The following is a 16,650-nucleotide window of genomic DNA, read 5'->3' on the forward strand; positions in this document are numbered from 1 at the left end:
CTCTTCTCAAAAGGCTACAAGGCTTTTGCTTAATAGCAGCAGACAGACAGATATATATATATGGAATAACACAGTGCAAACACACAATTAAAACGTTAATGTTCTTTCTGTTACGCTAAGCAAGCTTCCTGAATCCTAGCTTGTTAATGTTGATGATACGTAGCTAGCTAACGCTAATGCTAACTTCAGCTGACCTTAATTGACGCTAATTGTCGACATTAACCAAACTCACTCGGTCTGTCGGTCGGACACAGAGATTTTACTGGAGGAGGACTCCTTTTTCTTTGATTGTACCTTAGACATTGTACTTTGTGTGATAAATATTCAAGCTCGTTAAGTGGCCCAACACCGAGCAGGTCAAGTAACCTCCCGGAGGTGCGTTTGTTTTGTTGTGTCCCTGCTCCTCAAAGTTTACGCGTTGCTAGGCAATGGGGCTTTAACGTGGGCGGGGTCTGGAGCTGCGACATGACTTGTTAGCACGGTGAGGGATGGACAGATTTCGATTTACAGAAAGTTACTTAAGAGCTACAAAACGCAGCTAAATGTCAGGAATTAAGCATCTTACCTTATTGTCCTTTATATAACTGACATGAATATTAGAAGCACCTTTCAAAAGGCAAAATATAGCATCCACTTGTGAGGCCTTTCTCGGACCATCTTGATAAAAGTGTGACAGTAAAGCATCGCAAAGAATGCATTTTCCTGAAGGCTATGGTACTGGATTGCATTGGTTTGCCTCTAGTCCGGTACCATGTGATGCACATATGGCTCACACAACCACTTACACAGAAACACAGGAATACACTCAAGGATGAAAAGCAATAACGTCAGGGCTTTTTTCTCTGAAATGCATGCTGAAATGCTTTAATAACGTGATGTGGACTGCAGCTTTGGCACTGAATGAGAGTTGCTGTAATGCTTGCATACATTGCATGCATACATTGCACAACTGGCACGGCTCGACTACATTCCTGCTCTGGTGACAATTAGGTGTGTGGAGGAGCAGAGGCGGCGGAGCAGGGAGTCTGATGACGGTCACAGTTTCATGAGCGGAGTCACGTGGTCCCGTCTGTCACACATACACGCAGTCTGAGTTGCACTTATCACACTTGTAGCTGTATCCATAGTCCACTGTGTTACGAGTTTCTTTTGGGAAGCTTATCACTATAGGTGTGGTGTTTGTCAGAGGTTTCGTACACATAAACACATTCTGTGAGCCTTTGTGTGCTTGTGCTAAATTATACAGAATCAAGACTGCTGAGGTTGTGGACGTGTTACAATTCTGACCTTGTCATTGGTCGTCAACCTGTGCTTTTCATTAAATCGACTAACATTTAGCTTTGCTTTCAAGGACAAATCAATGCTACCACTTGATCATTCCATCATTGCTGCTGCAGTAATTCAGCTGTAGTGTGGCAATACCAAGAATCTGCAATCACCTGTGGCAGGCATTATGGCCTGTACGGCATGCTTAAAAGAAATGTGTTCAAATGAGCTTAATCGCAGCTCAGAGGTTTTAATCCAGCAGGTCTACGTGCAAGTAAAAACCGTCGAATTTTAGAATCTGATATTGCTCATTTGCTTGGGAAAACAAACCATAAAAATCCAAACAGAAACAAAAATGTTTACGCTGTGTTTGAGCCACACGCTGTGCTTTAAGTATGTGGTGCAGTTATGAGTGATATGGAGCATGTTAGGCAACACCAGCATTACTCCAGTGTATTGTTAGTACACATAAGAGTACAATAGAGAAACACATTTAATCAATTTGACAGATAAATACATTTGATCACATGGTCTAATGACTAGTAGAAAACACAAATCTGTTAAAATGTTTATTCTATTTTGGTCCTGTAGATTTTCACATGTAAACTCAATGTCAACTTTTTTTTAAAAAAATCCTTATTTCATGTGAGCACTTTAACAGATCACCATCCCTATGTACAAGAGGAGTGCAGTCCTATGTCAGATTGTGGTTTTATGATGTCTAACCAGTTGTATAATGGACAACACAACATGTCATAAAAAAATACATCCTGTAAATCAGATCTATATTTCATACCGGTGGAAAGACAATCAAAGATTTCCCAGCGTCTCATATGTACCATTATTAGAGTTCTTTTCTGGAATTGTCCGTCTGTGTCTTCGTAAATGTTTGAATAAACAACAAAAAGTGTTTCCCTCTAACTGACGTAAGAAAAACTGTAATATGGCACATTATTTTAGATAGAATACGACATACAGATATGAGATACGATAAGACTTTGATCATGTTTAGCTTGCTTGTTTACTTTTTACACAGTAGTCTAAAGAAGAGCTGGAAACACAAACATGAGTGTGCTGTAAAAAATGTTATTTAAGGGGAGTTATCTATGTTAACTGAGGAAATACTCCAGTCACACTCAACAATGAAGTGCCTTGTTTCACAGATAGATGCTGAATGACGTGAATGCTGTGAGAGAGTACACCAAAGTGACAGAAATTAAGAGGTTACAGGTTGCTTTCTTGTTTGTGTTTCTCAGCTTTCTGCTTAGTTTTGCACCCGTCTCAAGAGTGGTTTAGTCCAAGGCTTTAGAGGCTGTCCAGACAACAGGTGGGGTAGCAGGGTTCAGGCGTGGAGGGCCGGGTGGGGTTCAAGCACAATCTGGGAAATATGCAGGGGGACAATAATAAAGACCCTGTGTTTTAGAGGTGTGAGCCACAGCCTGGTAGAGGCAGAACCAACATTTGTGACAAATTGAGATAAAATTTTCTATTCTGGCCTTGGGACAACGAGAAACTTGGACGTGCAGGTCAAATGGGCATCAGTGCTGCGAGGAGAAGATCCCGGAGCTCTGAAGACCCCCAAAAAATTCCTGTTCCTCCGAGAGGCTGCAGCGGAGGGCTGAGAGCCACAGGCTGGGTTAACGGGTAGGACCCTGCCAAAGGGAGGCGGATGGCTAATGTGAATGGACTGTTAGCAGCAGCCCGACTTGCTCTCAGCAGCCACAGTCTCCTGGTCCAGTTTGATGCGGTCTCCGTTGCTCTCCTCATATGGCAAACCTTTGTCGTTAGCCAGGATGTTCTCGACCAGGAAACGCGCCGCCTCGTCCACATTGATGTTGTCCTAGGAAAAAGAAGAGTGGTGATGAGACATTTAATTAAAGAAAGAAAAGCAGTGACACAGTCAACAATAGCTCTTTTCCCTACGTTGGCTTGCCCATCAATGCTTGTGGCAGACAACATTTATGCGTCTTTTCAAAATTCAAAAGTCCACTAAACCCTGTCATATAAACCAGGCTGTTAAGGCAACAGCAGGGAGACAGACAGCTTCCAGAGAGCCAATCTGAAGCGAGCAGAGACGAGGTAAAAACTGCCATTGCTTTTGTCCTTCACACTGTGGCAAAAAGCTGTCATCCCGTGGGCTGAAGAGGTAATGAATATTAATGGCCTTTCTCCACACTCTACAGTAACAGAGATGTTTACAAAGAGGCCTGGGCATCAAACAGATTTTAAATGCTTTTTTTTTTTCATCTGACAAGAGTTACATTGCTAATGAAAATCCAATTGCTTATTATTTCACAAAGTAATTACAAATCTGGAAAAAGCAACGCATTTAATTCACTGTTAAATTGTGTTTCATGATTAACTGGAAGTGACTGTGAATACAATCACATGATTATGAGGAGAGTCTAAATAAAGCTTTCATGATTTCACAATGAGCAGAGGGCGTGCACCAGTCAGAGTCACACCAACCTCCTAATTAGAGAAGTTACCGACTGCAGCGCAGCAAAGGCTGATGAGGACCAGGGAAAATGAATAAAGTGACCTGCTTCAGCCCCAAACATCACAAAAATGCGACAAAAACAAAATCATATCTCATCACGGTGATCTCTTTAGGAAGTACACAGAAACAGAAACAGAAAGGTCGCTGACAGAATCCCAATCACAGGTTGTTGCAGGTCGAGTTAAATGCCAGCTTGACAAGCACACAAAACAGCATTTCATTGCACTCACAGAAAGCAAATGGCCAGAGAGGCTTTCCGCACACACACACACACACACACACACACACACACACACACACACACACACACACACACACACAGAGTTCACATGACGCAGCACGTGACCCAGCTGCAGGGCGAATAAGGTTATTTGGAATGAGTTAAAAAAGTTTACTCTGGCGGCCAAAACTCAAAGCATTCCTCAACATGGAAGCAGGAAAGACGGTTACGGGCTAAAACGTAGAAGTTGCTGTGATTCAAGCCCGTCAGACACCAGCTGCATCTTTCAAAGGAGGTAATCCATCACTGAACATGAGCTGGCACATGCAGACGTCTGATCTGACAGCCCTTTGTTCGAGTCGGTCTCTGCTCTCACAGTTACCTGCTGATCAGTTTGAGGTACTCTACCCCACAGCATTTGTTGCAGAGGTAGATTTTACAGACAAAACATATGTTCAGTTTAGAAAATCTGATGCATTTTACGCCTTAAACTACAACCCTGATGTCCAAAAAAAGTTGGGAGGGTGTGTAAAAAGCAAGACTGCATTGCATCAATGCACAGGATCTCATAATGTAATAATGTAACACTGAAAGGGGCCACTGTGGATCATTTTAGTTTTCACACTTTAAGTGCATTTCACTGCATTCTTAAATATTAATCTAATTTACAAACAGGACCTTTACTTGCAGTGAAGAATAGCGTAGTTTTGCTGCTTTTATTTTGGTAAATGATTTGAATACGTCTTCCTTCACTGCAGACAAAACAGTCAGATATATTTGTAGCCCTTGCATAAATTAACTGATCTCTTAACTGAACATTTGCTGAAGTGCAAGGCAGCCAAAATGATCTCACTTCACCAGATTCTACTCACAATTACAGACACACAAAGCATGGTGTAAACACATGAAGTCAGCAGCACTAAACCTGTGAGTCTGTGGCCACAGTTGAGGAGAAACCCAACAGAACATTATCTTTCAGAGGCCTGCCCCTCCGACCCTCACAGCAACATCAATCAACGTCATGCGATACCTTATCACACCGGCTGTCCTACAAATCTTTTCCCTGGTTACAGAGATAAACATCCATAGGTGTTGAGTATATATGGCAAAAGCAGCAGGATCAAAAACTAAATTCCAGCCATTCTCACTCTCATTTCATGCTGAAGTTTGTCTCTGAGGTGTTAATGTGGACAACTGTTGCGTGAGCTCCCAAGTGTTTAACAAAAAAATATTACTACACGCAACTATTTCACAATTGCCACAGTGTAAGCAGCGTGATTGCACCATTCAGAAGGGGCCTTGCTTCCCTGCAGGGTAACATCTGAGGGCACACTTCACTCTGTGAAGAAGCCATTCAGTGAAATGCAAAAATGACTCCAGCGGCTCCTTCTTTTCTCTCGACTCGGCTACGTGGGCATTTCAAAGGCCCTATCGCATCTGATTTGCTCCAAACACAACTCACGTTCATGCGTAAAATAAGATTTGAAGCCATTACTGGTCGCGTTTGGACTCGAGGAGCCTTAAAGGGAATAGGTATCACCATGATGTAAGATATTTCAGCCGGAATTAATATGAGCTCTAACTTGGGTAATTTCATGCTGCTGAAGTCTGGTTTAAAGTGTCGCCAGAAATAAAACATAAAGAAACATCAGAGAGAGGAGAACAGTTTTCAAAAAGAAGCCTAGGTAGAAATGAAAAGCGCATGGATCCATTTCTGTAAACTGTATGTGCGACTAAGAGCTTCTGCTCTAATGTATTGATCTCTCACCTTTGCCGAGGTTTCGAACCAGCCTAGAAAGCCAGTCTCTTTGCAGAAATTGTCCATTAGGGCTGTGTTGTTGGAGCTCTCTTTCTTCTGGTCGCATTTATTGGCGAGCAGCACCGAGGGGATGGGGTTGCCATTAGCCAGTTTCACCTTGCTGTCCAGGTCATGCTTCCACTTAGACACGGCCTCGAACGTGGAGCCCCTCGTCACATCGAACACCACGAATGCCCCCACCGCCTCTTTGTAGTACACTCGCGTCATGTTCCCGAATCGTTCCTGACCTGGAGGACAGGAAGAGGGTTCAGTGGAATATTTGCATTTTTACAAAGCAGCTCAAAGCTAGATGACTTCCAGGGTTTGTGGAGGATTAAAGCGTTTGGATGCGATGAATCCTTTACGAGCAGATGTGATTAAGCAACAACAAAACAGTATCTTAAAAAGGAAGTTCCAGTAAATGGCAAGACATTTAATGTCCTTCTTATTTCTTTCTCTATTTTGTCACAAGTCAAAGAAAAGCTCAACAACGCCCTCCTCTAAATGTGACCAAGAGGACAGAGATGGTTCCTATTTGACCTACTTTTCCTCTAGAGAGAACAGCAGGAGTAATCTGCCATAATAATAAGCCCATTCTGTGTCGTTCTCTGAGAAATCTGAGGTGATATTTGACAAAGGCAACACAAGGGGAACTACAAGCAGGATGTGGGGGTGTCACCATCAGCCCGAAAAAGCCTCTTCTTTAACACAACTGGACCTCTTTTCGGGTTTGTTTCGCACTGACTGTTTTCATCCACCAACTTCTTAAAGGCTTTATCAGCCAGTGGTTATTTTTGTAGTGTTTAGATAGATAGAGAACCACTATAACTTACTTTAGTTAGCACATTTAAAACGAAATCTTAAAAAGGAAACAGACTCTTGAGGTGAGAAATAATTCCAGGAACAGCCCTCTGACATGGCTTCAAGTCTGCCCGCATCACTTCACCGTAGCACAAGTGTGCACTGAGGCGTGCAACACAGCGCCTCATTGGGGGGGAAGTGAATCTGCTATCAGCAGTTGAACTGGCGAAAGGCGTCTCTGATGACACTTGGCTGACGTCACATTTTCAAGCACACCTATCTGATGAAAAGGTCGCCTGATTTCTGCCTCACATCGCTTCCCTTACATGTAATTATATGAAGGAGCAGGGCCCTTCTTCATTTCATCTCCTCGTCATCTCTCTTTGCTTGTGTGCAGCTCTTGCGTTTGCTGCCAGGCCTGATGAACAGCAACAGTGACTGGTGGAGCTTTCAACTTCCCCCAGTTAGATGTATTCTTTATGGTTAGTGGTTTTCCTCTGAGGAAAAACACACAACTTAAAGCAGAGGCAGACAACTTTTCAACGGCCCCTAGAACTAAAAGCATGAGTTAGTTCATTCACTTTGTCTACAATGGAGACATGAAAGCAGATAGAAACAGTGCCACCCGGACTGGATCGCCACTTGGCCTCCATTTTCCAGGAGATGCAAACAAAATTGAAAGCGAGGCTTACACAGAACCAGCAGAAACCGCAATGGCGTCATGAAAGGCTGGAAATTTTCTAGACTTTTTCTTACTGTCAACATGAAAATACCAAAACAATCTCTCAATAGTTTCAAACCGTCCAAATTACCACAAATACATACTTTCAATTTCAAAGAAGATTAAATCATTTCATAAGGCAGATTTGTGTGGAGCATGTTTGTAGGATCTACTGTATGCAGCACCCAAGTTCATAGTAATGAAGAAAAATGTCATAACTGTGCTTTTTTAGTAGTTTTTCAACAACAATGCGTAGTCTTTGGCACAGAGGGATCAGCTATTTCAGGCTGGGATTAACTAATTGTTGTTTTTGGGATTTGTTGATATTAAGAAAAACATTAAGACTATCACAACACTTATCCTTTAATAACCGCTGTGGTTCACATATTAGCTGGTTATCTCAAAATGAAACCAAAACAGATTGGTTAATGACTGCCAGACAGGTCTTGTGACTGGGCTCGGATGCTCAGACAGTTAGGTGTGTCACTGCCGCCTGCAGCTACAGGAACTGAGCACAGGCATGAGCAGACGATAGCTGCGATCATAATCTGAGACTGACAGTCTGGGTTGCAAATGCAAAGTGAAAAACAACATTTCTAATTTTCATGCCAGGAGCATAAGGCTAAAAAACATCTACTATATGTTCAGACAGAAGTGCTGGTCAGGATACAACAAAAGCAGTTTTAAATGAAATGTTAGATGGTCAGTTTTGCTCTCCTTCGATGACAGCTGTGGTTTTTCTTCACATAAGAAATGCTTTCTCACACACACATGCACAATCTTGCATAAGCTTCCACATATGGTTCCCGTTTTTCAGCTTTTGTATGCCAATAGTTACACCATGAGTCACCATACTAAACATGAGCTGAACATTGGTCTGTTAAACTCCTGAGGTATTTTCATGTGCACATAACTGAGTAGTTTGGTGCAGAAATACACAAAAAAAGATGACTCTCAAATCAAAAAGATAGATCTCCTTTAGTTTTCTGATGTAAACACACCTGTAACAGCATCCAAAGAACATTTCAAACTCAGGTTTAGCTGTTATCTAATATCATGTGTTTTCACTTTTGGTGCTAAAGCTAAAGCTTCTTTCCATTGGCTCACATGCTGTGCCTTTAAAGCACCAGCTTGATTAACTTCTGTTTTACCATTCAGTGCATTCACATCAGGCTTCCAATGACTCAAGCTTGCGTTTGATGTATTTAGCGCACATTTTTGCTACACCGCACCAATTTAAGAAAGCCTACAGGGCAAGTGTAACTGCATAGTGTACTAAAAAGTTACTGGCCAGCACTTGAGTTACAAAATAGAAAATGAAACAAGAAAAGGATTGAGGAACTGTGAGCACAGCTTCTCCCAGCATACTTTCACTATATTGTAGGTACTTACCCAACCACGCAAGGAAGTGGAGTGGCGTGGCGCAGTGCGAGTGTGAGCGAGAGAGTGAATACACTGTGGGGCCCACAGGCCTGACGGTAATTGCTCATAATTGAGAGTCTAATTTTAGCTGATATAACCCCAGGTGAATTCACCAGAGACACGACACAGTGGGATAAAGAGCCGATAGACTGAAATAAGGCTTCCATTTCCAGGCCTTGCAGAGCTCATACATCCAGCAGAGCTGAGTTAAAGGCAGAATACAGAAAGAAGTCACACTCGTCTTCTTTTCGTTCGATTGCAAGGTCTGACTGAGCCCAACATCATGGTTGGCCTGAATAGAGAGGCTGAACAGTATTGACCACGGAGGCAAACTCAATTATTTTCAGCTGTACAACAGCAGCAGACAATTCTAAACATGCTGCTAAAGAACACAGCGTGCAGTGTTTTATTCAGCTCAATGAAAGAAACTTCATCTTGTCAGCAATGAATGCAGCAACGAGGACAAATGAGCAAACAATGGTACAAAGGCAGAAAATTTTTGCTTTGCCCACTCACCTTGGACTAGGGATTGGCTGTGCAGTGCAAAGCTGCCTGGCACACACTGACAGGGTTTGAATTTATAAAGAAGCTATGCAGAGAATAAGAATGGCCATTCAAAGAAATCTAGGAACTGACAGCAAACTGTTTGGTAAATACTGACAAAAATACGACCAATGACAGTTAGTCATTGTCTACATTGACTTGATTTTCTTACACATCCAGGGTTGATGTGTATGCACAACCAGGGTGTTAACTTCACTCCTCCCAGGAGGGAACTAGCTGGAGCTAGATGGAAAAGACTGGTATAGGGGGGTTATATCAATCAATATCACCAATTGCCTTTGCACATTTGACTGTTTTAGGCTGTAATGACTCATTTGGGGTATCGATAAGATGCTGTGGTTCCACACAGAAGTCACTAACATTAAATGACAGCAAATCCCATGATGCTTGACCTTTCCAGTGGCTTGCTGTAAGTACTGATCATCATTCTGCTGCATTTACTAAAGCAAGTCTTGTTGCAGCAGATCACAGTGAGCACGTTCTGCAAGGCCACGGCTCGCTTTGCTGAATAAAGCCACAGTTCCTCTCTTTGTCGAACGACCTCAGCATGCATTATGTCGCTGGTGGTTGCAGGATGAAGCTGGTGATATTCACAATGTTTGTCATCGCTAAAAAATCCCATGAAAAGACCACAAGCAGCATTGATTTAGCATTAAAATGCTAAATCATTTTGTAACACAGCTGGGCACTGATTTTTAGCAATTGTAAGGAGTAAATAATAAATCTTTCAGGGACTATTTTCAGCTACTGCACTGGTGATCAGCATGATAAATGTGGAATTCACATTTATTCAACAATGAAGGTCTGTGGTCCAGAGGAATAAGCTTCATCTGGCTTTTAATACACAGGCAATGTTAGCAGGATCAGTTCATTGATGGTTTTGGTCATTTCATGGGACTTGCTGACACGAAGACAAATATTGAATTGGTGCTGCTACTAATATTTATTTTCTATTATCGATTTATCTGCCAAATATTTTCTCCACCAATCAAACGATCTTTCCTGTCGATGTACTGTAATGTCCAAAAAACAGTGAAAAATGCCCAATACAGCAACTTTGCACAGCCTAAATGATCCAAAAAGCCATAGACAGTCAGTGTAGTATCATGTATGACAATGTTGTTATAACTTAACAAGCAAACATGGGAATGCAGTGAAGCAATCTATATTTTGCTTGCTCTGTTTTTACTGTATAGATTTATGGAGACAATGACTGGATGTAATCAGTAAATCTTATTCAGCTGTTACTCTGTAAATCTGGCTCTTTTACAGCATGTATCATGAATCATTTTTCACATCTTTGTGTTGCCTCTCTGTCTAATTAGCCAGCAGGTTGTCTCTTACGTAAAAGATTGACTTTAAGGACAGAGGAGGTCAGAGGTCGGGGACGTCTATTCCAGGTCAATAAAGGTACTCAATTAATAAACGTCAGTATTTTTCTGGAGTATTGTTTTTTCTTGTTCTATTATTCTGAGGGTGTCTGCTCTTTTTAATGTCTTAATGTCTTTCTAAATAAAGGACAAACACATTTACACTTAAAACATTCACGAGCGTCATATGCTGCTGACCCAATCAGCACAGATCACAGGAGCTGTATGAACAATGGAGTATTTACACATCGAATGCCACAGAGCAGCATGAGACTGCGGGAGAGAACAAAGGCGCCTGCTGCTGCCGCAAACACCCGACATGCCTACAGACCAAAGAGAAGTACCTCTGAATCTGAGACAGTGAACCCTCGTGGAATTCCAAGGATTTTAAACGAGGATATTTCAGTTCAATCTACCACACTGATGAGCACTGGTGCATGACCTCAAGTGCAATTAGACATTCTGGGTATGAACCCATGAAACCTTCAGAAATCTGCGGCTAAAGAACCACCTGATGAAAAAGAAACGGTGGAGTTACAGCCACTGTATCATCTCTGTTTGTTGTGTGGGAGAAACAGAAAGAGAAAAAAAAAGGTCTCATCATTATCCATAGCCCTAGCAACCCCAGTTTCCTCTACGGTCCTACATATTGCTATCTTGTGGGTGGGTTGCCATAGAAACTGTCCAAGCCAGACACGGCAGTAGCAACAGCAGCCGTCTCCGTCTGTTGTTAGGAGGCAACTGGCTGTGAAACTTCCCCGCAGCACTCCCAACAACTAAAGTAATAAGACAACACAGGGTCCAGTCATGGAGGTGGTCTTCAGCACAAGTTTTACCAGAGAGACTGTGAACAGCACATGACCGGCACGTTCGAATTCCACTGAGCAGCATGTGAGAGGTGACTTACTATGGCTTACTACAGCCTCCAGCACCGAACACAGTCTGAGTTGAGGGAAAATCCTCGACCTCTAAGTGGTATTACCCGTTTTCCCCCCACCTAACCTTCAACTGAGGGGCTGATCGACGTAAAGCCTTGGCACAAGGTTGCAGGAATTTAGCTCAAAACAACAATATTTGTTGTAGAATTTTAAGCAGAATTGTGACACGTGGCCCATTTAAACTATTCACCAACCTCTAGTTTTTTTGGGGGAATCTGTGTAATAATCCAGAACAAGGAAGGAAAAGTCGCTAGGTGTAAAGCACGGCTGATGGTAAATATTACCATAAATCACAAATGATGCACAAAAGACACAAACATAACCAGATAATGACAGAGATGACTGTGGAAATGATCAATTTACAACCGAGATATTGTCGCGGTAAAGTGGTGTCGGTAAAAAATTTAGAAAACCTATTGATGAGCCCGTTTCCCACATAGTTTTAGGTAAATTGTAGGGATAGCCTGTCAGGAGCTGTTAGTGATTTTTCCCTATTCACACATGCAGCTACATTCAGGCCATGGCAAAACCAGAACAGATGGGGCAAGGGACAGTCCAGCAAACGGTGTTAATGCAACACTTACGGAGGCCAACCGCCATGAAACTCAAAAAGAAGAAGAAGAGAAGGCGAGACCAGATGTGTGCGGCGGAAGACGAATCTTATTCTTTTCAGGGACACGGCAGGCGAGAAGCTGTGTTGCCTTGTGCTCTTGTAATGTATTAAATATTCAACAAGTCTACGAATAGTACACAAGTCATGAATACAAATACATCATCCTCAGAGTCTTGTGATTGGGTCACTCACTTCACGTGAAAGACGCTTTCATCAGCTGTCTTGTTAGCCCGTTTGGGCAGTTATGAGAGAAGTTTGTCTTCAGACCTTTCTGCCTCTAGGAGGTCAGGTGACGGACTATAAAGAGGGACAAAGTTCACCCGGGGAGCAGGTCATGGTGAAAAGAATAATGAAATGGGTCAGACAGAATTCACCAAGGAGACCGGAGTTTGTTTCTCATATGAAACCAAAAGTAAACAATGACTTCTTACTTTTAGAACTGATTGACTTATTTTAATTTCTTTAATTGTTTTCAGTTTTCAGGGGCAGTTTGGTTTTGTTTAGGCAGCAGAAATCTGAGTAGATTTCTCATGGTTTGTCATAATTTTGTCAATCTAAATGTCATTATATATCAGTTTTCCAATGTAACATTATGATGGTCAATTTGAGAATATGTCAAGTCAGTGAAAAGCCATTTAGAAATCTTAATAAGCAGATTTTTAGGTTGCTCCTTCAATGGTGGTGCTGTTTGCTCATCATATTGCATGCTTGAAAAGGTCTCAGAGTCACCTTTAATATGCACAGGTCTAATTGCCAAAATGGAGCCAAATTACTTGGCAGTGATTAGGTTTGCTCAGTGGTTCCCAACTAGAGCTGAAATAATTAGCTGATTTATCTATTAGACGATCGATGGGAACTTAATCAGCAAGTACTTTTATAATCAATTAATCGTTTAATGTAATTATTCCTGCAAACATGATCTAGTTTCACTTTCTTTGTTTATAAAGGACATTGTGTTCGCCTTGTGTGGCAGTAAAATAAATACCATTCGTTTTGGAGTGTGATCTACAGATTAACTGTGATATAATGTCAGGGGTCACTGTAAAACTGGCTTTTCCAGAGAGGACTGAGGGTTACTTCTGTAATAGAAACCACTCCATGCATCCTGTTAACATGCGACCTCGTGCTCCTACAAATGCCTGATCCTACAAGGTGCAACCTTTTTATAGTATATTCAATGGTGGTAATCATCCTGTCCACCGACTTCGACAAATCCAGGAAAGAGTAGCAATTCTGGGTGAAATGTGGGAGGGAAAGCCACGAGCTTCACACTGACTTCCATGGTGCCCCCATCTTGTACAAGCCCCTGATTACTATCATTCCTCCCAGACTGTAATTATTATAAGGTTGGAAGAAGACAACGCGACTCTGAAAGTTGCTCTCAGTGTTGCCAAGAAGATAATTCCTCCTCCTTTTCTGCACGATTAAATGGCTTAATGGCTGGCCTTAATGACTTGGCAAATATACCTCCAGCTTTTGCTCTTTCACACCCACTTTTCGTTACTTATTTTATCCTCGGAGTGTCCTCAGGCCAGGCCTCGGTGTAGGTGTGAATAATGAGGTTTAGTGTCTTGTCACCTAACCTCGAACTTTCTTTCTGGTCAGAGTGTGTGCACAAAGAAATGCTCCCATTTCACCCAATATGTGCAAGCGTGTTCCCTTGTCTCTATGAATGATATCAGTCTATGTGAGAGGGTGTGTGTGTGTGTGTGTGTGTGTGTGTGTGTGTCAGTGTTTTATTTACCCTCGCAGATCCTCTGATCGAGTGCTGTCTGGCTGTGACAGGCAGACGGCCTTCCCTGGCACTCAGTCACAGATGCCCCTGCACAGTGAGCTCGTGCTGCCAGGGCCCAAGTGACAGCAGGGAATGTGGACCACAGTGCCAGTCTGAGATAGACCCCCCCCCCCCACACACACACACCCCACCCAACTGTCCGCTCCCTGTCTGTCACTGCTGTAAGCGATGGAAAAAATATAAAAACAGCAGTCCTCTAACCATCTGCCTGGATCTGTCTCAGCATATGAGGCTGGTTTGATTGAAGAAGAGGATGGACCAGCACGACCGAGGCAGCCTTTGAATGTCTGAACAGAACATATCTCGAGGCAGAGCAGTTCGGGGATGAGAGTTCTGTTTTAGGACCAAGTGGCAACCTTCAGGGCTGAAAAACGATGCCAACGCAGAAGTGCCAAAAACCGCAGTTCCTCCAATGGCCACTTGAAGTTCCAAAAGCGAGTCAGTCTGCTTTTCAATGGCTCTTCAGAAATCTATGGGTGGCACCATGGAGACCACGTCCATGTCTCATACAGTCTATGATTCAGACAAAAATGTAAACGCACCCTTCAATCTGAGTTTACATGTTGTACATAAACAATGGATATGAGCCCTAGCAGCTGACTTTCAAAGTAGAATCAGAATCTCACAGACGAGGCAATAAAACATTTCACCACAAGGCCAGATGAGACGCTGTAACGACCACTTTTGGACAAGACTATCTGGACAGCTCGTCCTACAAACACTCCCTGTTCTCTGTGGTGCAGCGCTAAATCACTTGCACATGGTGATTCTCCACCATCTTGACTGTTTTGGAAAAACTTCTGTCTTTAATTGTTAGTTGCAGTTTATATTCTTTTATCTTCTTGAACAGCGTAAACATCTTGGCTACACGCAGGAAATCATGACACGAAATCATGTTTGTTTCTAAAATGTAGTGATTTACATTGTGAGGATTTGTATATTGTCCCCAGAAAGAAGGGAGTCCCCGCAATGTGACGGTGTAAACACATCTGTGTGTAACACAAACACACACAAACACACAATTATGTTTCCATCACTTACAGGGACATTAGAGTGACTTACGTTCATTTCCTGGAGATTACTCTAACCGATGTCTTCACCTATGATTCAGTAATTTACATTTTGAGGACTTGTCCCCATAAAAGCGTGAGTCCTCACGTGAGGTCTGACTGACTAAATACATGTCCACACACACAAACACACACCCTAAAGCCATGCGATCTCATTAGGCATTACATAAAAGTATCCCGTGCAAATTGGCCTCCTGAGTCACACAGTACATGCAACCAAGCAATTTCACAAATCCTGATGCATTTTTAGCTAATGAGATGCAACAGAAATACACAGTGGCTTATGGGACAAGAGAGACACCCCTCACCCACCCCACAGCCCCACGCTGCACCCATCCAGCCTGCATCTGTCAGCCTGGTCGACACTTCATGTGATCTCAAAGTTAGTCATTTTGTTTGCTCAATTCCCCCTCCCTCTCGCTCACCTGTCCCTTCAAGCATGTCATAGTCACACTCCTCTGTTTACAGTGAGATATTTCTGCGCCTGGAGATGACAAACAGTGCGAGTAAGAGCAGCGCTGCCTGCATGTGAGAGACTTTTATTGACACGGCTCTGATTTCTCTCGGCTTGCTTGCACAAGCTGCCGGAATGCGCAGGTCGGCCTGTGTGCCAACTTACTGAAGTTTGCTGAGATCCTTGCAGAAATACACGGATCACGTGGCACAGTGACACTGCAATATGATCAACTGCATGGAGCAAAGATAAGGCCCAGTGAAGTCACTCAGTAACCCTATAGACAGTTTCACTCCCGACAGAAAATATTACATGGCTGTTCTGGAGGGTTTGGTTGAAGGGGGGGGGGCGGCGCTCAGTTGGTAATAACAGCGTGACCTACATTCCACTGACAATTATGAGCTGCCGTGATCATGAAGTGGAAAAAGACAGCGAGCATGACATGATGAACCGGTCTTTTCTGCTGGAAACTCCGCTCATGCTTCCTTGAGTTCGAGGCCGCCTGGGACACCGAATGTCTCCCATCATGTTCCTAAAAAGACTCGCTGTCGAGTCGCGGTGTGGTACACAAAAGCTGACTCCCAACTCCCTGCCGAGTGCTTACCTGCGATGTCCCACAGCTGTAACCTGACCAGCGTCTTGCTGTCCCAGTTGATCACTTTGAGCGCAAAGTCGACCCCGATCGTCGCCCTGTAGTGCTGCGAGAAAAGCTGGTGCACGTAGCGTTTGATGATGCTGGTTTTCCCGACGCCTAATTCCCCGATGACCAGCACTTTGAACAAGTACTCCTTGCAATCAGACACCGAGCCCCCGGCCATGCTGAGACTGACTGCTTTGCTCTGAACTCACACAGCTTCTGCTTTCTGGCTCATGCAGGCTTCCTGTGAGGAGCTGCAGCGGACTGGGCTGGTCGGAGGACTGAGGGCCAGATGCAACAGGAGTTACATTTGTCTCCCCCCTTTTGGAATTCTCCTTCTTCTCCTCCTCCTCCTCCTCCTCCTCCTCCTCCTCCTCCTCCTCCTCCTCCTCCTGATGCCGATCAGAAACCACCTGATGAGTCACAGGACCCGGAAATGTTGGAGAGGCTTGACATATGTTCAAGTTTCCTCGTGCTGCTG

At 43.2% G+C, this 16,650-nt stretch overlaps 1 protein-coding gene across 1 annotated transcript; it reads right to left on the reverse strand.

Annotated features, from left to right (window-relative positions):
* Positions 1-1,706: 1,706 nt before the first annotated feature.
* On the reverse strand, positions 1,707-16,584 carry rab32a (RAB32a, member RAS oncogene family). Its single transcript, XM_070987279.1, has 3 exons — positions 16,137-16,584; positions 5,755-6,032; positions 1,707-3,106 (listed from the first exon to the last, which is right to left on the reverse strand). The coding sequence occupies exons 1-3, from the start codon at positions 16,348-16,350 to the stop codon at positions 2,957-2,959; spliced, it is 642 nt and encodes a 213-aa protein (XP_070843380.1). The 5' UTR covers positions 16,351-16,584; the 3' UTR covers positions 1,707-2,956.
* Between the last annotated feature and the right edge of the window lie 66 nt (positions 16,585-16,650).

Source organism: Chaetodon trifascialis, chromosome 19 (genome assembly GCF_039877785.1).
Source record: "Chaetodon trifascialis isolate fChaTrf1 chromosome 19, fChaTrf1.hap1, whole genome shotgun sequence".
NCBI lineage: Eukaryota > Metazoa > Chordata > Actinopteri > Chaetodontiformes > Chaetodontidae > Chaetodon > Chaetodon trifascialis.

What these genes read in the sequence shown, in the direction of transcription:
- rab32a (XM_070987279.1), bottom strand. Translation starts at nt 16,350, where the DNA reads ATGGCCGGGGGCTCGGTGTCTGATTGCAAGGAGTACTTGTTCAAAGTG. An exon ending in ACAGCTGTGGGACATCGCAG is followed by an intron (nt 6,033 to 16,136) that starts GTAAGCACTCGG and finishes CCTGTCCTCCAG; the next exon opens with GTCAGGAACGATTCGGGAAC. An exon ending in GGTTCGAAACCTCGGCAAAG is followed by an intron (nt 3,107 to 5,754) that starts GTGAGAGATCAA and finishes TCTTTTTCCTAG; the next exon opens with GACAACATCAATGTGGACGA.